The 21,951-nt window shown below is 44.7% G+C and overlaps 2 protein-coding genes across 2 annotated transcripts in view; one reads left to right on the forward strand and one right to left on the reverse strand.

Moving 5' to 3' along the window:
• Positions 1 to 3,058: 3,058 nt before the first annotated feature.
• On the reverse strand, positions 3,059 to 9,410 carry RPL7 (ribosomal protein L7). Its single transcript, XM_069601038.1, has 7 exons — positions 7,979 to 9,410; positions 7,192 to 7,300; positions 6,758 to 6,924; positions 6,143 to 6,280; positions 5,933 to 6,042; positions 5,400 to 5,609; positions 3,059 to 5,125 (listed from the first exon to the last, which is right to left on the reverse strand). The coding sequence occupies exons 1-6, from the start codon at positions 7,990 to 7,992 to the stop codon at positions 5,401 to 5,403; spliced, it is 747 nt and encodes a 248-aa protein (XP_069457139.1). The 5' UTR covers positions 7,993 to 9,410; the 3' UTR covers positions 3,059 to 5,125; position 5,400.
• The window catches only part of RDH10 (retinol dehydrogenase 10), a 31,605-nt gene continuing 18,057 nt past the window's right edge, over positions 8,404 to 21,951 (forward strand). Inside the window, exons 1-2 of the mRNA XM_069601037.1 lie at positions 8,404 to 9,945; positions 11,560 to 11,795. Coding sequence (XP_069457138.1) covers positions 9,657 to 9,945; positions 11,560 to 11,795 — 525 coding nt within the window. The 5' untranslated portion in view covers positions 8,404 to 9,656. The remainder of the gene's footprint in view (positions 9,946 to 11,559; positions 11,796 to 21,951) is intronic.

A 21,951-nucleotide genomic window follows, 5' to 3' on the forward strand; every position in this document is an offset into this window, starting at 1 on the left:
GGGTAGTGGGCACTTGCACAAGATTAGTGAGGTGAGGCTCTCTGGGTTGCATTTTAATATTCAAACTAACCAGGCTTTCCAGAGTACTGATGAGTCTAGACCAGCAGTACCTGACTAGTCAATCTCTGTTAAGTGACTCAGTCGTCCCGAGTTCCCGTTTCCCTCACCGTGCCCTCAAGAATTCTGCGTTCTACGCCTCCTTTGTCGAGGTTCTTCGGTAGAAGGTTCGGTGGGAAGCCTAGCAGCCTGACAGCCTGTATATGCTCTTGCCGAGTTGTTGTAAACCCTATTTCTTGACCTCTCCACTGGGGTTGCAAGTTTAGCCCTGGTAAAAGGACTGCGGATTCCACAAAATCCGAAGCGCTGAAACTGCTTTCAGCACACCACTTTTCTGTTTTCATTAAGCTCGATACTGATCTTTCCTAGCTCCTCTGATTAAGAAAACCAACTCACATTACACCTGGAACCTAAACCCTTCGTTGTGTGATCCCAGAGGTCAGGAAGGTTATTAGTCCATTGACTAAAATATGAGGTAATGACAAACCTAGACAGCATATTAAAAAACAGAGACGTTACTTGGCCTACAAAGGTCTGTATAGTCAAAGCTATGATTTTTCCAGTAGTCATATACCGATAGGAGAGCTGGACAATAAAAAAGGCTGGGCGCTGAAAAATTGATGCCTTTGAACTGTAGTGCTGGAGAAAACTCTTCACAGTCCCTTGGACAGCAAGATCAAACCAGGCAATCCTAAAGGAAATCAACCCTGAATATTCATTGGATGCTGAAGCTGAAGCCAATACTTTGGCCGCCTGATGCTGGGAAAGAACAAAGGCAGAAGGGGACTAGAGGATGAGATGGTTGAAAGGCCTGATTGACTCAATGTGAGTTTGAGCAAACTCTCAGAGATGGTGAAGGACAGGGAAGCCTGGCATGCTGCAGTCCACGGAGTTGCAAAGTTGGACACAACTGAGCTACTGAACAAAGAAGTGGTATACTTAATAGGCTGCACATTAAAAATCATATGGCGACTTTGAAGGGAAAAACCCCTGGACCTACCTCTGAATCAATTAAGAATTCAGTTCTGGGGTTGCACTCAGACAGTGGAGAACCACCCACTCAGATGGTTAATATCATTAGTATCAGTGTATTAAATGTACACTAATACTTAATGTGTCAAATGCTTACTATTAAAAGGTATGTTTTGAGTCTGCTATTGTCCCCCCTCCCCCTTGGCTATCATCAAATGGCTACTTAAAAGGCTTGAGTCAATCTAAAAAGCAAAGCACCTGCAAGGCATCAGGCACTGTTCTAACTGCTAGAACAGAGAAGGTTAAGACTCAAACCTGATTTTACTCAAACATGGAAGTGGTTGGGTTAAGCAACAGGTAACAAGTAAATAGAAAATGTATTTCTGATAGTGACAGATGCTATGAAATACAAAAGAGTTTATATATGAAGAGATGTGTCTGGTATCTTTTTCCAAAATGAAAAAGCAGCCAAGTATACAGATCTCGTGGCTGAATGTTCCAGACATAAGATTCCAAGTGCCAAGACTCTACATTAGAAGTTTATCATTTGAGGAACAAAAGAAAATATAGCTAAGTCATCAATTAAGGATCAAGGAGTATGTAAGTCACTCAGTTGTGTCGGACTCTGCGATTCCACCAGGCTCCTGTCCATGGGATTCTCCAGGCAAGAATACTGGAGTGGATTGCCATTCCCTTCTCCAGAGATCTCCCCGACCCAGGAATCGAAGCTCGGTCTCCCACATTACAGGCAGACTGAGCTATCAAGAGAAGCCTAAGGATCAAGAAGCCCTCTCAAACATCTCCCTGCCCTAATTTCTAGAACTTTCGAATAAGCTGCTTTATGTAGACTTTATAGATGTTATCTTTTATTAAGGGATTTGAGATCAGGAATTATCCTGGATATCCAGGTGGCCCTGCATTCATCACAAGAGTCCACAGAAGAGGGAGGCAGGAGGTTAAGGGCCAGAAATGACGGAAGCAGACTATACTTTGAAGATGGAAGAGCTCACAAGCCAAGAATTGTAAGCAGCTTCCAGAAATTGGAACAGATTCTCCCCTAGAGCCTTAAGGTGGTAGAAGGGGTGTTTACTTGATTTAGCCCAGTGAAACTGATTTTGAACTACTGACAATTTGTGCTTTAAGTCACTTAAGTTTGTGGTCATTTTTTATAGTAACAGAAAACAAGTACTTAGTGTAAACTACATCAGGCACTGTGTAGGAGTAAAAAAAAAAAAATGGCCCACCTTAAAAAGTTTACTGACTTAAAGGAGAGTAAGATTTTGGCTGGCTGTTAACAAACCTGTCAAGGAAAACAGCAGGGGCAGAAAGTTGTCAATCTTCCCCAGGAGGTGGTCTCCCAGGACACAAGAATCTGTCACATCTTGGGACATCCTTGTGTAGCCTTATCTCACCATCTTTAAGTCTATTTTGCCCATTAGACTAATACCTGAAAGCAGAGCTATTTTCCTTTGTACATCCCTCTCAATGCTGAAGTTACACAGCAAATAGCATTCACTTAGCACTTTGGACCAGGTACTAACGACCTGTCATACTTTAATCTTCACCAAAATTCCTTTGTTCCTTCACCACTATTTCCTTTATTTTGCTAAGGAAGGAGAGATGAAGTAATTTAACGACTCAAACTATTAAGTGGAAAAGTTGCTCAGTGGTGTCTGACTCTTTGCACACTATGGACTTTACAGTCCATGGAATTCTCCAGGCCAGAATACTGGAGTAGGTAGCCTTTCCCTTCTCCAGGGATCTTCCCAACCCAGAAATCGAACCCAGGTCTCCCGCATTGCCAGCAGATTCTTTACAGCTGAGCCACAAGGGAAGCCCAATTAAGTGGAAGCTGGATATGAATTCAAGCAGTTTGGCTCCAGAGCCAGCACTCTAAATCATCTTACCACAAAGAAACCCTCAAAGATAAGCCAAGACCAGGGTAACACTGCTAAAAGCCAGTGAGTGCAACAGACAGTTAAACTTTATGGCTAGGGTAGCCAGGATGACCTAATAATAAAGCTGGAGCTTTGAAGGCTACAACTGTAATGTCCTTCAGTTCAGTTGCTCAGTCGTGTCTTACTCTTTGCAACCCCATGAATCGCAGCATGCCAGGCCTCCCTGTCCATCACCATCTCCCGGAGTTCACGCAAACTGACGTCCATCGAGTCCGTGATGCCATCTAGCCATCTCATCCTGTTGTCCCCTTCTCCTCCTGCCCCCAATCCCTCCCAGCATCAGTCTTTCCCAATGAGTCAACTCTTCGCATGAGGTGGCCAAAGTACTGGAGTTTCAGCTTCAGCATCATTCCTTCTAAAGAACACCCAGGGCTGATGATCTCTAGAATGGACTGGTTGGATCTGCTTGCAGCCCAAGGGACTCTCAAGAGTCTTCTCCAACACCACAGTTCAAAAGCATCAATTCTTCGGCGCTCAACTTTCTTCACAGTCCAACTCTCGAATCCATACATGACTACTGGAAAAACCATAGCCTTGGAATGTCCTTACATGATATCAATCTTTGCATAAGTGGAACCTGGGTGCCCAGAGTTTCATCAATGAGGCTGGTTAGCTTTCTGGTGATCTCTTATAGTAAGTGAAAGATCTGGGGTGAGTTTAAGTAAAATAAGGCATTAAGTTGCATTTTAGCAGGTTCTAAGAGTTCACAAAATATTCTCATGTGTTTTTAGTCCTTACACTCCTGTGAAGGCAGACAGTATCCTCCCCATTCTCATACATTTCCCTATTCTCTGGACCCATTTGGAAACTATGTGGAGAGTTGAATTTCTAGGATTGATTGTCTGCAGAAGACCTGTACAGCCCAAACAGTTTCTTTCCTCTCCATATATCTAGGATCTTCTTATCCTCACCAGCTTCAAAAACTTGGCTACTTTGGGAGATGAGTCAACATCCAAGGACTGTAACACGTGCCCCTCAGTGTTGATAGTGGGGGAAACTGGGTACTGGGCACAGGAAGATACATGGGAAATTTGCTGTGAACCTCAAACTGCTCTTAACGTTTTATAAGAGGCATTGTTGAAATACCATCCCACATATAATACCATTCCTGTTACTACTGCAAATCCTACATTGTTTCCCTCCACCCTCCCATGCCTAGGTAGTTAGCTGAACGCCACTGGAACCACCGTTACAGCAACCAGACGTTTTCTTCTGAGCCCCTTCAACCTTTCAGGATACTGGGATGGTTATCAAAGCAGTAAAATGAAATAGGTAATTTCAAAGCTTAAGACTTTTAGGCTACACCAAGAAATTAATGATTTTTAAACACAGAACCAACTGTTTACCAAGACATTAAATTTCCGGCAAAACACCTGATACTTATTATGTAACACTGGTTATAACAACGTTCTTAATTGCCTTCAAGGATTCATTGACTCTAAACTCACAGATAAACAGCTTTCAAGACCCAAGACTGTATTTAAATATACTTAACAACTTTCACATACTAAAAAGTAATGATTCTGGTACAGTATTACCAAAATTCATACTGCATCATACCCTTGGCTCAATCAGTGAGGATAGTGAATCTTTTTACTTATATGTATATTCCATGTTATGCAGAGAGTGTTATTTATAAATTACATCCACAGGCACATATTTTCTTTCTTGTTACAATACATAGTAATATTAAAAACTCACTAAAGTATGGGTAGAAGATGCAAAGCAAAAATAAGAGGAAATGCAAAGAAAATTGACATTAAGATTACCATTTTGTAAGCAAGTCAAGACCTGAGAAAATTGAATTTCTGCAACATTTTTAATCTGTAAACTGAACTTTTCATCATGCACAAAGGCCTATGAAATAGGCTTTCTTAGATTAGACCCAGTTTGGCCAACTGAAAATGGAAAATCAGGATGTTTTTTGTATAGGAAAATCTTCAATAAACCCAAGGAATGTTTTTCACAAGACACAGGCTGAACCCTAAGTTTTGCATCCAAGAGGCCAGGCGGTTGATTTGACTTTATCTTGTCGCACCAAGATTTGCAAAGGAAAGGTAAAAGTCAACCAAGACAGTACATTTCAATTTGTTTCAATTGTTTATTAACCAGAACACAAAAATAATCCTGGTAGATACCTGAAAGGAAGGAAAAAAACCCCATTAAACATAATAATTAAAAATTAACATATACCAGGAGTTATCAATACCAATTGTTCCCACTTTTAAGTAGGAAAAAAAAACCAGGCCTTTTCTTCTCTCCATATAGTCCTCAAAAGGGAAAACCAAATCAACTGTGATCATATTACATGGTTGATTTTCCCCCATTAAATGCCAACTCAGCAAAACCCTTATCAGCATTTAGATCAATTTACTCTAGCATTAAGTAAACTTTCTGGATGTAGTTGCTCACCTTAGTTCATCCTTCTAATAAGCCTGTTGATCTGGTCTTCCCTGTTGCCAGCATCTCCACCTTCTACAAAATGGGTGGTCTTTTTCTTCATTCCACCTCGTGGAGAAGACAATTTAAAGGGCCACAGGAAGTTGTTTGCTTCTTTGAAACGTTTTCCAACGGTATAGATCTCATGAATCAGATCCTCCATGCAGATGATTCCGTATTTCCCTGAATGTGTTCAAGATTATTTAAGGTTATTAAAATTGTTTATTTTGAGACTATTACATTTTAAGGCATTAAAGAGTATAGGCTGTAACAGAGTTAATGGTAAATCAAGAGTGAAATTAACAAGGAAATATGAGGCTTTACATACAAAGATACAGCTCAAGCCAGTGAAATCACACCTTCCATTTTTTCATAAACAGTATTGGGAATAGGGAAGGTTCTTAAACAGTAAGAATAGCCAGGCTATTCTCAAGACACCAAAAAACAGCTTGTCTGATACAATAAATTTTATAATAATTACCTTTCCCCAAAAAGGCAGAACCTACCAAGAGATCGAGCAATCAATGCATTGTCTGTCAGGGCAATTCGCTTTTTGTTGATTTTGCCATAACCACGCTTGTAGATCAATTCATTTACAGACTTCAGATTTGGGTATCTAAATACAAAAAGAAAAACAGGCATAAATGACCAAATAAGACTATCACTGTCAAAACCTCTATAATTCGTTTACCAAAAAAGAAGTCAAAGACACCTACCCCCATGCAATGTATGGCTCCACAATTCTCAGCATATTAATTGATGCCTTGTTGAGCTTCACAAAGGTGCCGTTGAAGATCTGCCGGAGGCGAAGGAGCTGCAGCACCTTTCGAACCTTTGGGCTCACACCGTTGATACTGCAAGGAGAAAACACAGAAAATTCCTTTAGCTTTCATCAAACCTTTTACAATAAAAAGACAGGGAACTAACATTTTGGGGCAACACATCACACCCAAATAGGAATAATCTCCTGTTACAAGACCACTCTTTCCTTTAGTTATAGCTGTATTCCATCACCTGTCAACTTGCCTCCCCTGCAAGGAAACAGTCTTTTGGTATCTATTTTTCATATTCAAAAACTTCCCCAATGCTCTTATTACTTCCTTTTGTATAGATCTGTTTTAAGTCATTCTCCAGGACACTGAACTCAAGTGCTCAGAGAATGGACACACGCTTTGGGCACAGGGCTTATCACTAAAATACTCCCCCACCCCATTCCACTTACCATTCAAGTTTCTGTTCCAGTGCATGAGAACCAAGGTCCCCACAAAAGTGAAATTTTGCAGAGTGGAGTTTTCCCTTTAAAAATAAAATGCAATAAAAACTGAACTTACCCTCTGATCCTGATGACAAACGCCAATTTGGGTTCCGCGGGTACATAGAAGTTGCCGGCTTTTCGTGCCATCCTAGCCATTCGAATTTCAGTTCTGTACATCTGCCTGTATTCCTTGTGGTAATGCTTAGCTTTTTCATAGATAAGCTTCCTCCTTGCCTTTCGAAGCTGGAAAACCAACATTCTTCTTATTCATTTGCTTTTTGGCTCCCAAACACAATTAGCAATACCAGTTAACAGAATACTCTTCTCTTGAAACTTTCTCACCACATATATATGAACATTCCAAGAGAAAGACACCAATTTCATTAGAAAAGATCATTCTAAAAGTTAACCACACTGGTACAGTAGCTGAAATAAGCCTTGTTAAAAATATCCAACCGATTTTCAATCACAGGACCTCTTCTTTACTGGTGAGTCAAAAAGTTTACTTACCATCTTTTGGGCAAACTTCTTTCTCAGTCGCTTGATCTTAAGCTCTGCGAAATTCTTCCGCTTTTTCTTAAGGGTTTCTGGCACAGCAGGAACCTTCTTTTTCTTCTCTCTGACAACAGCAGACAGAAAAAGAGTTAAAAGGCCCGCAGCACTACATCACTCCCCATTCAGTACTGAGCATGCTCTCAACGTACCTTTAACTGTTCTAGTATGCTATGCCTGTGATCTTTATGTCTAACAAGGGCCACTGTCTTTAAAACGAGTCAGAAAGACAATCAATTCACATTTAACCTACAATCAGTCCCGGGGTCCCAAGACAACAAAAATAGCGACAGCCAAACACAGAGAGTCAAAGACTACTCCAAGACACTGACCCCTAGACTATTAGAGTGACTCGTAAACTACCAACCACCACCCCGATTCAAACCTCAAGTTCCACATGTTTAAGCAAAGGCCTGATACCAGGGACGCTTAGGGCAAAAGCCAGCTAAGGAAGAACCCAATTCGGAGGTTCTGACCCTCCCCCGTAGAACGAGGAACTGGATAACCCGCCAACCCCACATATATTCAGCTCTCACACCTTGTTCCCGGTACCTCCAAGACCTCCTCCCCAAGGCCTCCTGAATCCCATCTTAGCCTAAGACCACCAGTAGTGTCACAGCGCGTCACAAACACACAGATATGTTGTCAAAGATACAAGCTACAGACGGATAGAGGGAGACAGGGACTGGAGGGCTCTGGTTTCGGGGATGGAGGAGGATACTCGAGACGACGAGGAGAAACTTACTCTGCACCCTCCATGGTTCCAGCCGGGAAAGAGGAAGTTGGCGCATGCGCGCTGTCCACTTAAAGACGGCGAGGATGAAGCCCCACGATTCATAGGTGTCTCGAGATAAGCCAGAAAAGAACTCGGAACTAAGAACTCGACTCGCAGACGCAGAGCCAAGAATGCCTGACTCAGCCTCTTTAAGATCAAGTTTCGGGTAAAATATGTATGGGGAAAATGAATACATTGGCTAGACTCTAATCGATACGATGAGAGCAAAGAGTGCCGATTCCTTGACTATTCGGGGTCCTAATCTTTAGGCTGCGTCGACAGGATATGGCTCGAATTCTACCCAGTAATATATGCAAACGACACGCCGGCGGGGCGCGAACTACAAATCCCGGCATGCATCACGTTCACGGCCCGCCCGCCGAAAGGGCAACGCCGGTCCGTGTCTGAAGGGAAGCGCGGCGGTGGTGGTGCCAGCAGGGTAAATGGGGAGCCTCTTGGCCTTCGACCCAAAGGGCCAGCTACGATTCTAGGCTGCTCTCGGCTTTTGGCCGCCTTCCCGGCCCTTCGCTAACACCAGCAGCCGACCGGCACGCCCGTTGCCGCGCTGCCGAGGTCCTTGTCTTCGTTCCTTCAGACTGCAGGGCTGTCTTCCGCAGCGCCTGATCGCCGGCGGAGCCGTCCAGAACTCCTGGGTTAACGAAAGTGACTTAGGCGGGTGAAAAGCGAGGACCAGACGGCCGGAGGAGGACAGCCCGGGCACTGCCGACTGTCCGGCCTGGCGGGCGGAGGTCGGGACGCCCCAAGGCGGGGTGGGGGTGGGGGCGTGAACCGCGATGGGAGGTGCAAGGAGGGCTGGAGGCTGCGGCCACGGCCGTGTGAGAGGGGCTGCCCCGCCGCTGCTCGGCGGACGGCGGGCGGGCGGGGGGCTGGGCCGGGGGCGGGGTGCGCCCGGGGGGCGGGGAGGGCTGAGCTGGGGGAGGGCCGATGCCGCCGCCGGCTCTTCCCGGTCGCGGGTTATATATCGCGGAGCGTGGAGCCCGCTCAGCGGCGGCTGGCGGCTCAGTTACTCGCCAGTGGCGCTGCGCTGCGGAACCCGGTGCCCGAGTGACAGCCGCGGGGGGGGCGCAGGGCCAGGGTCCACGAGACCGCGAAGGCAGCCGCAAGCCGTGGGGGAGCGCTCGCCGGCGCCGATCGAGTCCCCTCTTCCCGGCGCTCCCGCTGCCCCGCACCCGACTCTCCCATCCTCTCGCAACTTGGGTCAAGTTGACAACTCCCGCGGCGGCCGGCCGCCCCGTGCCGTCTCCGCCACGCGCCCCTCGCCCGGAGTGAGAGGGAGCCGCGGCGGCGCCTTGGCCATGAGAGCCGCGCGCGCTGCCTAACTCGCGGCTGTCACCGCCGCTGCAGCGGGACCGGCCGGCGGGGCGGGCGCTCCGGGACCGGCGGGCGGCAGCCGGCAGGAGGCGCCGAGCCGGGCACAGCCTGGGGCCACCGCGCCGAGCCCGGGCGGGAGTGGCCCCGCGCGAGCCGGGAGCGGCGCCGCGCACTCCAGCCCGGCGGGCACCTCGAGGGCGGGCGCGGGGCGCAGCCTTCGGGTCCCAGCAGCTCTGACCAGCGCCCCCGGGGCAGCTCGGGGAGGGGGGCGGACGCAGGCGCTAGGCTTGTGCGGGGGCTCCCCCGGGACGTCGCGATGAACATCGTGGTGGAGTTCTTCGTGGTCACTTTCAAAGTGCTCTGGGCGTTCGTGCTGGCCGCAGCGCGCTGGTTGGTGCGGCCCAAGGAGAAGAGCGTGGCCGGCCAGGTGTGCCTTATTACGGGCGCCGGCAGCGGCCTGGGCCGCCTCTTCGCGCTGGAGTTCGCCCGGCGCCGGGCGCTGCTGGTGCTCTGGGACATCAACACCCAGAGCAACGAGGAGACGGCGGGCATGGTGCGCCACATCTACCGCGACCTGGAGGCGGCCGACGCCGCGGCGCTGCAAGGTAACTCGGACCGGCGCCCGCGGCATTGTTGGGTCAAGCCTCTTCCCAGCCCCGCGCCCTCCCCCCTAGGGCGCCGGAACCCCACGGTCACAGCCGGTCCTGCTCCCGAGGAAGAGCACCCTACCCCCCGCAGCCCAGGCTTCCGCGAGTGGAATTTGCCTCCTGATCAGGGGCATGGGCCCTTCTGTATCAGAAGGGAGAAAGTGTGCCAAAGCCCGGTCTTAACGGAGGTCCAGTCCCTTTGGGGAAGACTGTGGGCTAAGAGTCTAAGCAGGGCGAGGGAACTTGGGACCCCCGGTTTGAATCCTAAAGAGATGTCTCAGTCTCGTTTGGGAAGGAGAAACTAGTGTCTTTGGGAAGTTGTTCTCAGACTCGCTCATTGATGCATACGTGTAAGTTACTGCGGTCTGAGGGGCTGAGAAGAGGGCAGCATTGATGATTTCACTATAAGTTTAGCCACGGGAAAATAATTAACATTGTTGCACCGGAGATGTTAAGTCAGTGCTTGAGTTACATATTCAGCCCGACTGAAAGACACCCGGCCTCTTAAGGCAAAACGCTTGAAGGATTTAAGCCTTATTGTAAAATTAATTCCATGTTTTTGATAACCTTAGGAAATCTGCATTTCTGGGTATTTATTAACTAACCTGAGTCTGAGACTTAAAAAAAAAAGCCAAAGTGGAAAACATAACCGACCATAAGTATCGGTTGGATTTGATAATGGCTCTTGCTTTTTGACAATTTTTTCATTTCCAGAGAAAACACCCAATTATATTGGGAGGATTAACTTGGACACCACCCCTCCCCGATATCGATTGTCACCAAAATTATTGGCACCTGTCTTTTATGTCAGAAAACCGAAGGTCAAAACTGGTACATCTCCATTGGTATGAGGGTAGCAAACAGATTTCTGTGCTCCCTGCCCAAACCTAAAAGAGAAAGGTGGTTGTTTTCCAGAGAAGAGATCAGGTTTTTAGATTGAGTTCTTTTACAGGAAAATCACACATTTACCTGTCAACTCGGTTTATGTAAGTCTGCTTCTTGGGGGTTTTAGTTACTCCAGATAGGACCAACCAGTGTGATCCCCACTTTGTCATAACAAATTCGGTTCATTTCTGGACTTTGGCTGAATTCAGATTATTAATTACAGTTTTGATTTGTGAGCCTCGGGGCTCGCAGACAGACTAAATAGAGTAAGAGCTGCTTCTGACCACTGTTCCCCCCAAAGAGAAGTGTGTGTGTGTGTGTGTGTGTGTGTGTTTGGGAGGAGGAGCTGTTACTCTCTGGGCTGAGATCCGTTCATTCCAGGTGTCTTTAGCCTCCAGAAAGCCAATCCCATGAGGTCTGACTTGTATTGGGCTGGTCACAATTACATGATTTTCCCCTAAGCAAAGTTATCCAGTAAATTGCTGTAATTCCCAGACTAGAGGGAGGAAGGCAGCTGTAAGTGCAGTCATTGGCAAGCCTTATGGTGTTAGAAACTTGAAGCTCACTGTAGTATTTTTGTTTTGTGTGATCTTTGTCCTACTGATGGCCACGTGACTCACGTTTTGCACCCCCTCCCATCCCTTCTCTGTTCTATTTCTTTCCCTTCATCTGGACTTCTGAGGACAGCGGGGAACGGTGAGGAAGAAATTCTGCCCCACTGTAACCTGCAGGTTTTTACCTACACCTGTGATGTGGGAAAGAGGGAGAACGTCTACCTGACAGCGGAAAGGGTCCGGAAGGAAGTTGGCGAGGTCTCCGTCCTGGTCAATAATGCCGGCGTGGTGTCTGGGCATCACCTCCTGGAATGTCCCGATGAGCTCATTGAGAGAACCATGATGGTCAATTGCCACGCACACTTCTGGGTAAATATAAACATCCTTGTTTTTATTATTGGGCCCTACTCAGCAAGAAGGTTGGGAAAGAGCGAGACTTCAGTACCAGCCTGAAAGCCACCTGTACTCTTTCACCCACAAAGCTTCCTTCCAACTCTCTCTTCCCCCCCTGGTGAATTACAGCATATGCCGGTTACTATTAAATGATTGTTTTCCTCCCCCCGCCCCCCACTCCCAATTCAGAACTTCTGGAGAGGGTAGAGGACTGAACATTTTGAACTAGTTTGAAAGATTGCCATAAAAATAACAAGAGGGAGTATAAAACCCTGGGTTTGTTTATTTTACTTTCTGTTGAGTTTGTAAAACATCAGTTGTTCTTATGAATTCCTAAAGTCAGAGTTTAGGCTTCCAAATTACTGCTGAGCCACATTTCAGAAAGCGCCAAAGATTCTGAGATCAGCATCTGTGGTCCAGTGGGAGTGGTCAGGCCACCCTGGCAGCCACTTACCATCCATTGACTATCCCCAGGGTCTGTGGCATATTGGGGCATATCTCAGAACTTTCTCAGCTTAGAAGATAAATCTCTAAGAAGTCACTCTGAAAGGACCACAGAGTTCCTCTGTAGGGGGCAGAGGGGTTGAGAGTTGAGACCTGGCAAAACAGAGACTTGAACCATTTCAGCCTCCAGTCATCACAGAACTATTACCTCATCTAAATAGATGAGAGAGCGGGCCTTCTGCTCTGGGGGCAAAGCTAATCCCGGTTTGCCAGCTGACCTTTTCTAACGGTAGGCGTGACGCTCTCCCCTTTAACTGTACACTCTTGACCCACTTTATGCTCTTCTAACCCCGCTTTACTTTTGTAGGCAGGTGGGAGCCAATAAAGCAGGGATAAGGAAATAGGATTTTTGTTTATTTGTTGTCTCATAGGCGGATTAGTCTCCTAACAGAGCACAACAAAGAACTGTTTCTCCTAAATAGGTCACATTAAACCTCATTAATTTTTTAGCAACTGCTTAAAAACTTAATCTGGCTTTAGAAGTACTCGTTCAAACGTTGCTCCTTGAACAGTAAACCACTTCTCTGACCCCCGCAGAAGCTCATTTTAATGTTGTCTATTCAAGCGTGAGCTTTAAATCATTTCCAAAGCTCTAAAACTGAACATATAAATGACAGACGCTAACTCATACCTATGTTTTAAGCGCGTAAAGTTACCAAATACAGTTGGGAGGGCTTCAAGTGTGTTTGTGTGTGCGTGCGTGCACGCGTAGATGGGTATGTGTGGTGCGCAGTGGGAGTGGGAAACTGAATAAAAATCCTGTTGCCGTGGGGGCCGCAGAAACAGGGGGCAGGTGATCAGGTGGGTAAAAGCCAGTGCAAGAGAATAAACTTGGCAACACAGTTCATCAGGAATCTTGTGTGTTTATAATTTGGAGTAAATCAAAGAGCCACCACTTGAAGTAAAAGATGTACATAAATTGCAGGTAGACTGTAGTTTTCATATTTAAAGCCTGGTGAGGATGAGGCTGCCTTAGCAACTGCATCTGATTTCAGTCCATTTGTCATTCTTAAACAGAGCTCTAACCATCAGTTGACTAGTTATGAACCATGCACGGCAGGATTTTTTTTTTTTCCCAGTCACCTCTGACTGAGATGATGCTGGTTTCCAAACTGTGAACCTTTACCTTCACAAAGTACTCTAAAGTTTAACCACCTTGCCCAATTGCCCTGCTTGATTATTTTGTTAAATTGTACAATGTCACACATAACCAGATTTTTAGAAAAACCCTGTACAATCTGAAGTTAGGTACTTGTAAGAGGAAAGCTTCTTTTTGTCAGACATCGTATAAAAAGAGAGCCAAGTCAAGTGTCATAGGCATAAAACATCCATAGCCTCAGCTTTAAAAATGCACATCAGTTGATAGACTTTCTAACCTAGGGAGGAAATTAAAGTTTGAACAGAAAAATTTTTGTGGCACCAAATCTCTCTACCAATGAGGAACGTACCACCTTCCCAGAGTGCTTCTTTTGCTTGGCAGTGTTGTTTAACTGCACAATTTAGGGAGTTCTTGGACGTTTTGACAGGAATGACGTCACTTCATATTAAACTATGGGAGGCTCCTGAATTCTCCAGCTGTTTTTCCCTTAAGCATCTAAACCTCAGAATTTATTTTCAAAATTGAGTCAGAAAATTCATTTTTAAGAGTTGGAGTTTCTGACTTCTTGCCAAGACTCACAAACCATTTAGGAAGAAATCTAGCAAGCCAACATTTAAAAGACGACTTACTATAATTTTATAGTGATTTCTTTGGGAGAGAGCATCGAGTAGTCTAAGAACCACCTGAATTCAGCTTCCCTTCCAGTAGTCCCCTTGGGTGAACATGTTCATGGTAACTATTCCAACATGCACTGCCATGTGCTGCTTTCCTTCCAGGAAAAGGTAACTAGCGCAGTGTCTTTTTACTGCATCGGGGTGGGGAAAAGTAGTTGCCCCATACATTTTAAAGAGTGGATCATCTGAGCCAAGACTCGTTCAGTGATTGGAACAGGTCACCTTGAGCCAGACTTTTTAAGTAGCAGTTGATGTCTGTGTTCATAACATAATCAGCAGTGTGTTGATCCTGACCCAGCTCTACAGTCATAGGCAGTGAACTGGAAACCACGTAGACGTTCACTGTGGGTGCTCGATTTCAAACCACCCCTTGTACCACTCCCCCAGCCTAGAAGGCCCTCTGCTCCACTCCATATGTCTTTTCAGAGCTGGCTCAGGTGCTTCCTATGACCTGCATCCTCACTCTGGCCTTTATCTCATGTTTTGATGTGTTGGAGCCACAAGGATCCTTAGAGACCATCTTGTCCAACCCTTTGTTTTCTGATGAAGCTGCAGTTGAATAACTGACCTCTTCTTTCTGTTGCTCTCTCACGGTGTTTGTTGTCATCCTGGTCCTTTGTGCCTGCCATGTGCTCTCTGGGGTGCTTCCTGATCCATTGTGTCCCCAGAGCCCCAAGTAGATGGCAAGCTGTCTGAAGGCAACTTGTTACGGACCTCTGTTTGTTTTCCTCTGCCAGGGACAGAACTCTACTCCTAGTCACTTAGTAAATGTTTGATAGTAGAGGCTAGGCTTCTGCTTAAATATTTAGAAGATCACCTACTCAGAGAATGCTCCCATGAGCCTGGCTTCTGAAGTTTCAAAAGGTAAGCATTATGTTGGACTAATTCAAGCTGTGGAAGATTGACAGGATCTCCAAGTGAGGGATCTTATGTTTGTTACCTTGTGTCTCTCCTTTTGTTTTCATCCACAACTTTTCCATTCTCCGTGCCCACCTGTAAGCTTGCTTTTTGCTATAGTATATTGACTCTGCTCATTGGTGCAAGGCTGGTGGTTGATAGATAAGTTTAAATGAGCTCAGTTTGAATATATGGCAGTCATTCCTGTTTCTAGCTGAGCCTTAAGGAAAGGATTCTGGCCATGGTTCATTTCTCTTTTGATTTTTTTTTTTAAACTTTTATATTGGAGTATAGCCGATTAACAAGGTTGTGATCGTTTCACGTGGACTGCAAAGGGACTCAGCCATACATGTACATGTATCCATTCTCCCCCAAACCCCCCTCCCATCCAGGCTGCCACATTACATTAAGCAGAGTTCCGTGTGCTATACAGTAGGTCCATGTTGGCTTTGCATTTTAAATACAGCAGTGTGTACATGTCCGTCCCATACTCCTTAACTATCCTGAAAGCCCCATCCTTCCCTCCTTCCCTGGCAACCATAAGTTCATTCTTTAAGTCTGTGATGCAATTCCTTTCTTGCTTCTCGTCCTCGGACCTATTTCCATACCCATTAGAAGTGTTTGCAGTATTTAGCATTATTTTGCACAGCCCTCCAGTCTGCTCTGGGCTTTCCTGGTGGCTTAGACAGTGAAAGATCTACCTTCAGTGCAGGAGACCCAGATTTGACCTCTGGGTCAGGAAGATCCCCTGGAGAAGGGAACAGCAACCCACTCCAGTATTCTTGCCTGAAAAATCCCATGGACAGAGGAGCCTGGTGGGCTACAGTCCATGGGCTCACAAAGCTATGGTACTCAGGGTTCTGCTAGCCCAGCAGCTCTCCTCGGAGCCTTGTCTTGGTCACCAGTCAAGAAGTGATAGATTTTGAGGGTAGGTTTTAATCAGCATAACCTGTTGTGCAACGTTCGGTTAGGACATGAACGTGGGAATGTGCCATACAGTTCTCTTGACTTTTGGCATAAATCAGAGAAGCCATCTATTCAGACTCACTCTGTATCTGGGTAAGAGGCAAAAACTTGAAAATACTTCTCTAGTATCCTTTGAAATATAGAGAACTGGCCTCCACATAGGAGCTACAAATCCGTGTTTCCCCAAAAAACATTAATACTTTGCTTCACTTGTGATTTTTAAAGGGAATCTTTAAAAGAAAAAAAAAATCATAACTTGTCATTTCTAAAAGACAGAATTTATCTGTAGGTCCTTTTTGACCAAAGAGCTGCATTTGGCTTTTATACTTGAGCAGCAAATTGATCCCCGATTAACCAAAAGGGGGAAGCAAAAGCATTTAACTCCAGGCCTTTTTATGTTCTAAAGAAATTTTGCATGGTAAAGGGCTAAATCTGTCAAATTGCTAGTCGGTAATTTACTTCTATTGATATGATAGTCAGACAAGATAATTGGTAGTTAATTAATAGACCACTTAACTTAAAAGGTTTCACAGTTTTAAAATACTAATTACTGAATTGGGCATTTATCTATATCCAAGTGTCTAAAGTCTATTTAGTTAAAATCCATCCAGGATAAGTAAAAGCCCACCAGCTAGATCTGAGTAATGTAGCACTTAAAGACATTAGTGCTGTGGTTGTACCTAATATCTCATGAATGGTCCCTAATCATTAATGTTTAAGTTCTTACGTGATTTATTGGTTTTTAATCTCAAATACTGTATTCCTCTGTCCTCTGGTTAGAGAAATCTAGTTTTGTTCGTGGCTTCTTGGATTTAGAATTTTTTTTTTTAATCACTTATAAAGTATTCTTTTTTTTTTTTTGGATTGAAGATTTTATTTTATTTTATTTTATTTTATTTTTTGATTTATTATTATTATTTATTTTTTTTTTTTTTAATTTAAAAATCTTTAATTCTTACATGCGTTCCCAAACATGACCCCCCCTCCCACCTCCCTCCCCACAACATCTCTCTGGGTCATCCCCATGTACCAGCCCCAAGCATGCTGCACCCTACGTCAGACATGGACTGGCGATTCACTTCTTACATGATAGTATACATGTTAGAATTCCCATTCTCCCAAATCATCCCACCCTCTCCCTCTCCCTCTGAGACCAAAAGTCCGTTATACCCATCTGTGTCTTTTTTCCTGACTTGCATACAGGGTCGTCATTGCCATCTTCCTAAATTCCATATATATGTGTTAGTATACTGTATTGGTGTTTTTCTTTCTGGCTTACTTCACTCTGTATAATTGGCTCCAGTTTCATCCATCTCATCAGAACTGATTCAAATGAATTCTTTTTAACGGCTGAGTAATACTCCATTGTGTATATGTACCACAGCTTTCTTATCCATTCATCTGCTGATGGACATCTAGGTTGTTTCCATGTCCTGGCTATTATAAACAGTGCTGCGATGAACATTGGGGTACATGTGTCTCTTTCAATTCTGGTTTCCTCGGTGTGTATGCCCAGAAGTGGGATTGCTGGGTCATAAGGGAGTTCTATTTGCAATTTTTTAAGGAATCTCCACACTGTTCTCCATAGTGGCTGTACTAGTTTGCATTCCCACCAACAGTGTAGGAGGGTTCCCTTTTCTCCACACCCTCTCCAGCATTTATTGCTTGCAGATTTTTGGATCGCAGCCATTCTGACTGGTGTGAAGTGGTACCTCATTGTGGTTTTGATTTGCATTTCTCTAATAATGAGTGATGTTGAGCATCTTTTCATGTGTTTGTTAGCCATCCGTATGTCTTCTTTGGAGAAATGTCTATTTAGTTCTTTGGCCCATTTTTTGATTGGGTCGTTTATTTTTCTGGAGTTGAGCTGCATAAGTTGGTTGTATATTTTTGAGATTAGTTGTTTGTCAGTTGCTTCATTTGCTATTATTTTCTCCCATTCCGAAGGCTGTCTTTTCACCTTGCTTATATTTTCCTTTGTTGTGCAGAAGCTTTTAATTTTAATTAGATCCCATTTGTTTATTTTTGCTTTTATTTCCAGAATTCTGGGAGGTGGATCATAGAGGATCCTGCTGTGATTTATTTCTGAGAGTGTTTTGCCTATATTCTCCTCTAGGAGTTTTATAGTTTCTGATCTTACATTTAGATCTTTAATCCATTTTGAGTTTATTTTTGTGTACGGAGTTAGAAAGTGATCTAGTTTCATTCTTTTACAAGTGGTTGACCAGTTTTCCCAGCACCACTTGTTAAAGAGATTGTCTTTACTCCATTGTATATTCTTGCCTCCTTTGTCAAAGATAAGGTGTCCATATGTGTGTGGATTTATCTCTGGGCTTTCTATTTTGTTCCATTGATCTATATGTCTGTCTTTGTGCCAGTACCATACTGTCTTGATGACTGTGGCTTTGTAGTAGAGCCTGAAGTCAGGCAAGTTGATTCCTCCCGTTCTATGTAGCTGATACTTCCTCCTCTAAAATGTAATATTAAGAATTCTTAGGGTAAATATTTTATAGAGTATTGTTTCCCTGTCTTAGGACAGCAACTAAAAATGTGAAAGTCAGGATGGATTTTCAGATCTGTACTAAAGCTGGCTTTTGTTATTAAATAAATTCATATGCATAAAAATCAAATGTTTTGAGCTTCTGCAATAAACTTTTTGTGTCTTGGACCAAATTGTAAACTGACATAGGGTCAGCATACTTTATGTTATTAATGCTCATGGTCACAGTTAAAAACCGAGTAAAATGTTTCTTTAGATAGCAACTGCTTGGGTACCTGGAACTCTTACATTCCTATCAGGGTCATTTCATAGTCTTCTTTCCTAACATAAAATAAGATCACGTGCTCATTGAGCTTCAAGTGTCTGTATTTGATATATTACATGCTGGACCCAAATCTGGTGCTACTAGAAATAAACATCTATGACATGATAAATAATCGGTGTGAGCAGGGAACCATCCTACAAAAATCTTCCCAGCACCTTTGATATATGTTGTAATCTGGTTATCTCAGTTGTTTAGAACATATTGCCAAGTAACCAATGTCATATGAGAAAATGGCCATATCCAGTGTGTGGCATGACCTTTCTACAGAAAGTGAGCCTGTCAAGCATCTCTCTGAGATGCTGGCGCCCTAGCTGCCATGATAAGCCCACTTTCTCCTGCTTCTCCCCTCGTCTTCCCAGTTTTCTCTTCTCCTTGCCTGCAAGATCTGAGGGCTGTCTAGTATGGCATGCTCAGACCGCTTCTCACTGTGCTCCTCAACCTGGGTAGTCTGTTTATTTCAGTGGCTTTGACAGTGATTTCTGAGAGCTCCCAAGTTCATACAACTGTCTAGGCTCTTCCATGCATTCCCTAAAACCAGAAAATCTCAAAACGGAAAGCGATTCCTCTTTGCCCCGTCTTGAATCCCCTGGTGTGTAGCAGATGCCAGGCCTGGAAACATCAGCAATGTCTTTAATCCTCCGTCCTGCACACACTCGTGGGTCACCAAAGCCTGACTCTTCTGTTGCTACTGTGTACTTTGATCCCCTCCTTTCCATTCCCGCATCCTCCTCTGTGCTTCCGTCACCTCTTACCTGCTTTCTGCAAAGAATCTGTGAACTTCTCTCCCTGTTTCCAGCCTTTGTTGGCCAACCTCAGGTTACCTAAGCAGACTTGAATTAGTTGTATGCCTACTTAAAGATTATGCTGACTAGAACCTTACCCCAAGCCCTTGCGTGACCATATTGTTCACAGCGTGAAGTCCAGGCTCGTTAGCGTGGCAGCTCCAGCCTTCCAAAGCCGATTTCCACCTGCCTGCCAAGCCCATCGCCTCACTGGGCCTGAAGGGGCCGGCACACTCACCTCTCCTACCATTTGGGTCCCGTCTTCCTGGGGGACGAAAGTTGAATAGTTCAGACAAAATGTATTACTACTCCTCAGAAAGAAAAACAAACACATTTGAAATCTTTTCACATTGACTTCATAGTGTCTTGATATACCAAAGGGGCAGTCCTTGTGGAACAGAATAGTTGCCTGTTCCTTCTTCAGGGAATGGCACTCTCTTGTTTGATTATGTGCTGTTTATCTTGATTTTTGGAAGCAAAATTGATGTTCTTTTCTCCTTCATTATTTCTGCATCCAGGGCTTTATCCAGTATCTGCCCAAGTAGACATTAACTAACAGGGCACATCAAAGTGGCAGCATTCGTTAACCTGCGCTAATGCTGACACTGCCAGATAGCTTTTTCAGAAAGGCTGAGTGGGGAGCACCTGGCAGAGTCCTCTGCCATCCGATTGGCTGCAGGATCAGGTCACCGTGGCCCAGAGGATGGCTACAGACCCTGTGCTTAAATGCTTCATTGCTCACATTCTCAGTGTATTCTCTTCTACAGTTGCCTTTTGTTGTTCAGTCACTATGTTGTCTTCGACTCTTTGGGACCCCATGGACTGCAGCATGCCAGGCTTCCCTGTCCTTCACTATTTCCTGCAGCTTGCTCAGACTCAAGCTCAGACATTGGGCTTGCTCAATGTCCATTGAGTCAATGATGCCATCCAACCGTCTCATCCTCTGCACCCTGTTCTCCTCTTGCCTTCAGTCTTTCCCAGCATCAGGGTTCAGGGTCTTTTCCAATGAGTCAGCTCTTCATATCAGGTGGCCAAAGTATTGGAGCTTCAGCATCAGTCCTTCCAGTGACTATTCAGGGTTGATTTCCTTTAGGGTTGACTGGTTTGATCTCCTTGCAGTCCGAGGAACTTTCAAGAGTCTTCTCCAGCACCACAGTTTGAAAGCAATGTTTATCTTTACCTTAACCATTTTTCAGATTTTCAGGATCTTTGGCAAATTCTAGTGAATTGACTTGAGTAATTTGAACATACGTAAGATGTGGCAATCAGAAAACTCCTTCCAAGCAGTTTAATACCCTCAATAGGGAGGGGGAATAATTTTTTTTAAGTAGGAAACCCTTCTTTAAATGTTTTTTTTTTTTTCCCTTGAGTTAAGGAATATTAATAGCAGATTCATCTAAAATTCTTGTTCTAGTTCTTTCAGAAACTGAAATGATGATAAGTAGGCAACTTGTCTCTGCCTAATCCGGCTATCTGCCTATGTGACTGGATGGAGAGATGATGTGTGTGGTTTGTGCGCTTGTGTGGGAGTGCTCAGTGAGGAAGAAGGCTCCTGACCGTGGATGGTGCAGCTACAGCCTCTGGACTTGGAAAAGTGCTCCAGAGGCTGTGTTAAGTCCAAAACACCCGGGATGGTTTTGGACCCCCAAATTGTACTATGCTGAAATTCCACTAGGGGGTGTCCTGGCAGGGTGAATTTATGTCTTCCTTCCCCACACAGAGCCACTAGTTGTTCCAAGATAAAGGGCTTTTGTCGTTCATCTCTGGAGTGTGACAAACTCTTGAGAGTCCTTAAGAAATAGGGACCTGTTCCCTGCCTCAGCTGAAGGGGTTAAATCCAGTGTTTTGAGCCTGTAACTCCAGGGATCGGATTAAAATGTGTTAATCTCTCTTGGTTTAATTAGTGATTTCTTATCTCAGAAGTTACTGTTGTAGTTGGCTATTCAAAGAACTAACCCCTTAAAGTTCTATCAACTGACTTAGGCAGAAACCCCTTGTAAGCATAACCAGAAAGTTACTCAGAGGATGGAATCTTTTAATTCTTTCTTTGAAAATATACAATAGACAGGTAAAGCATACAGCTGAGCCCCATGATAGGGCTGTCTTAGAGAACCTCCCAGATTGTGGTCTAACCCTGATCAGACACCACTGTTTAGAGTAATTGTTGTCAGAGCATGGCCTTAGGACCTAATCTCGTTCACCCTGCCACACCTGGCCAGCCAGTTCCCATCGCCTGGACCTCTGGGTTTACACAGGCTTACGACATCACGGCACCGCAGGCATGCCTTCTGACAAAAGGATGCCAATGTCTTTTACTTGCTCTTATCCAGCATGGCCTGCTCCCGAGCTGTTTCTTTTTCCTTTTCACTTTATTTGTCAAGTCCC

The sequence above is a fragment of the Ovis canadensis genome, chromosome 9 (genome assembly GCF_042477335.2).
Source record: "Ovis canadensis isolate MfBH-ARS-UI-01 breed Bighorn chromosome 9, ARS-UI_OviCan_v2, whole genome shotgun sequence".
Classification (NCBI taxonomy): Eukaryota; Metazoa; Chordata; class Mammalia; order Artiodactyla; family Bovidae; genus Ovis; species Ovis canadensis.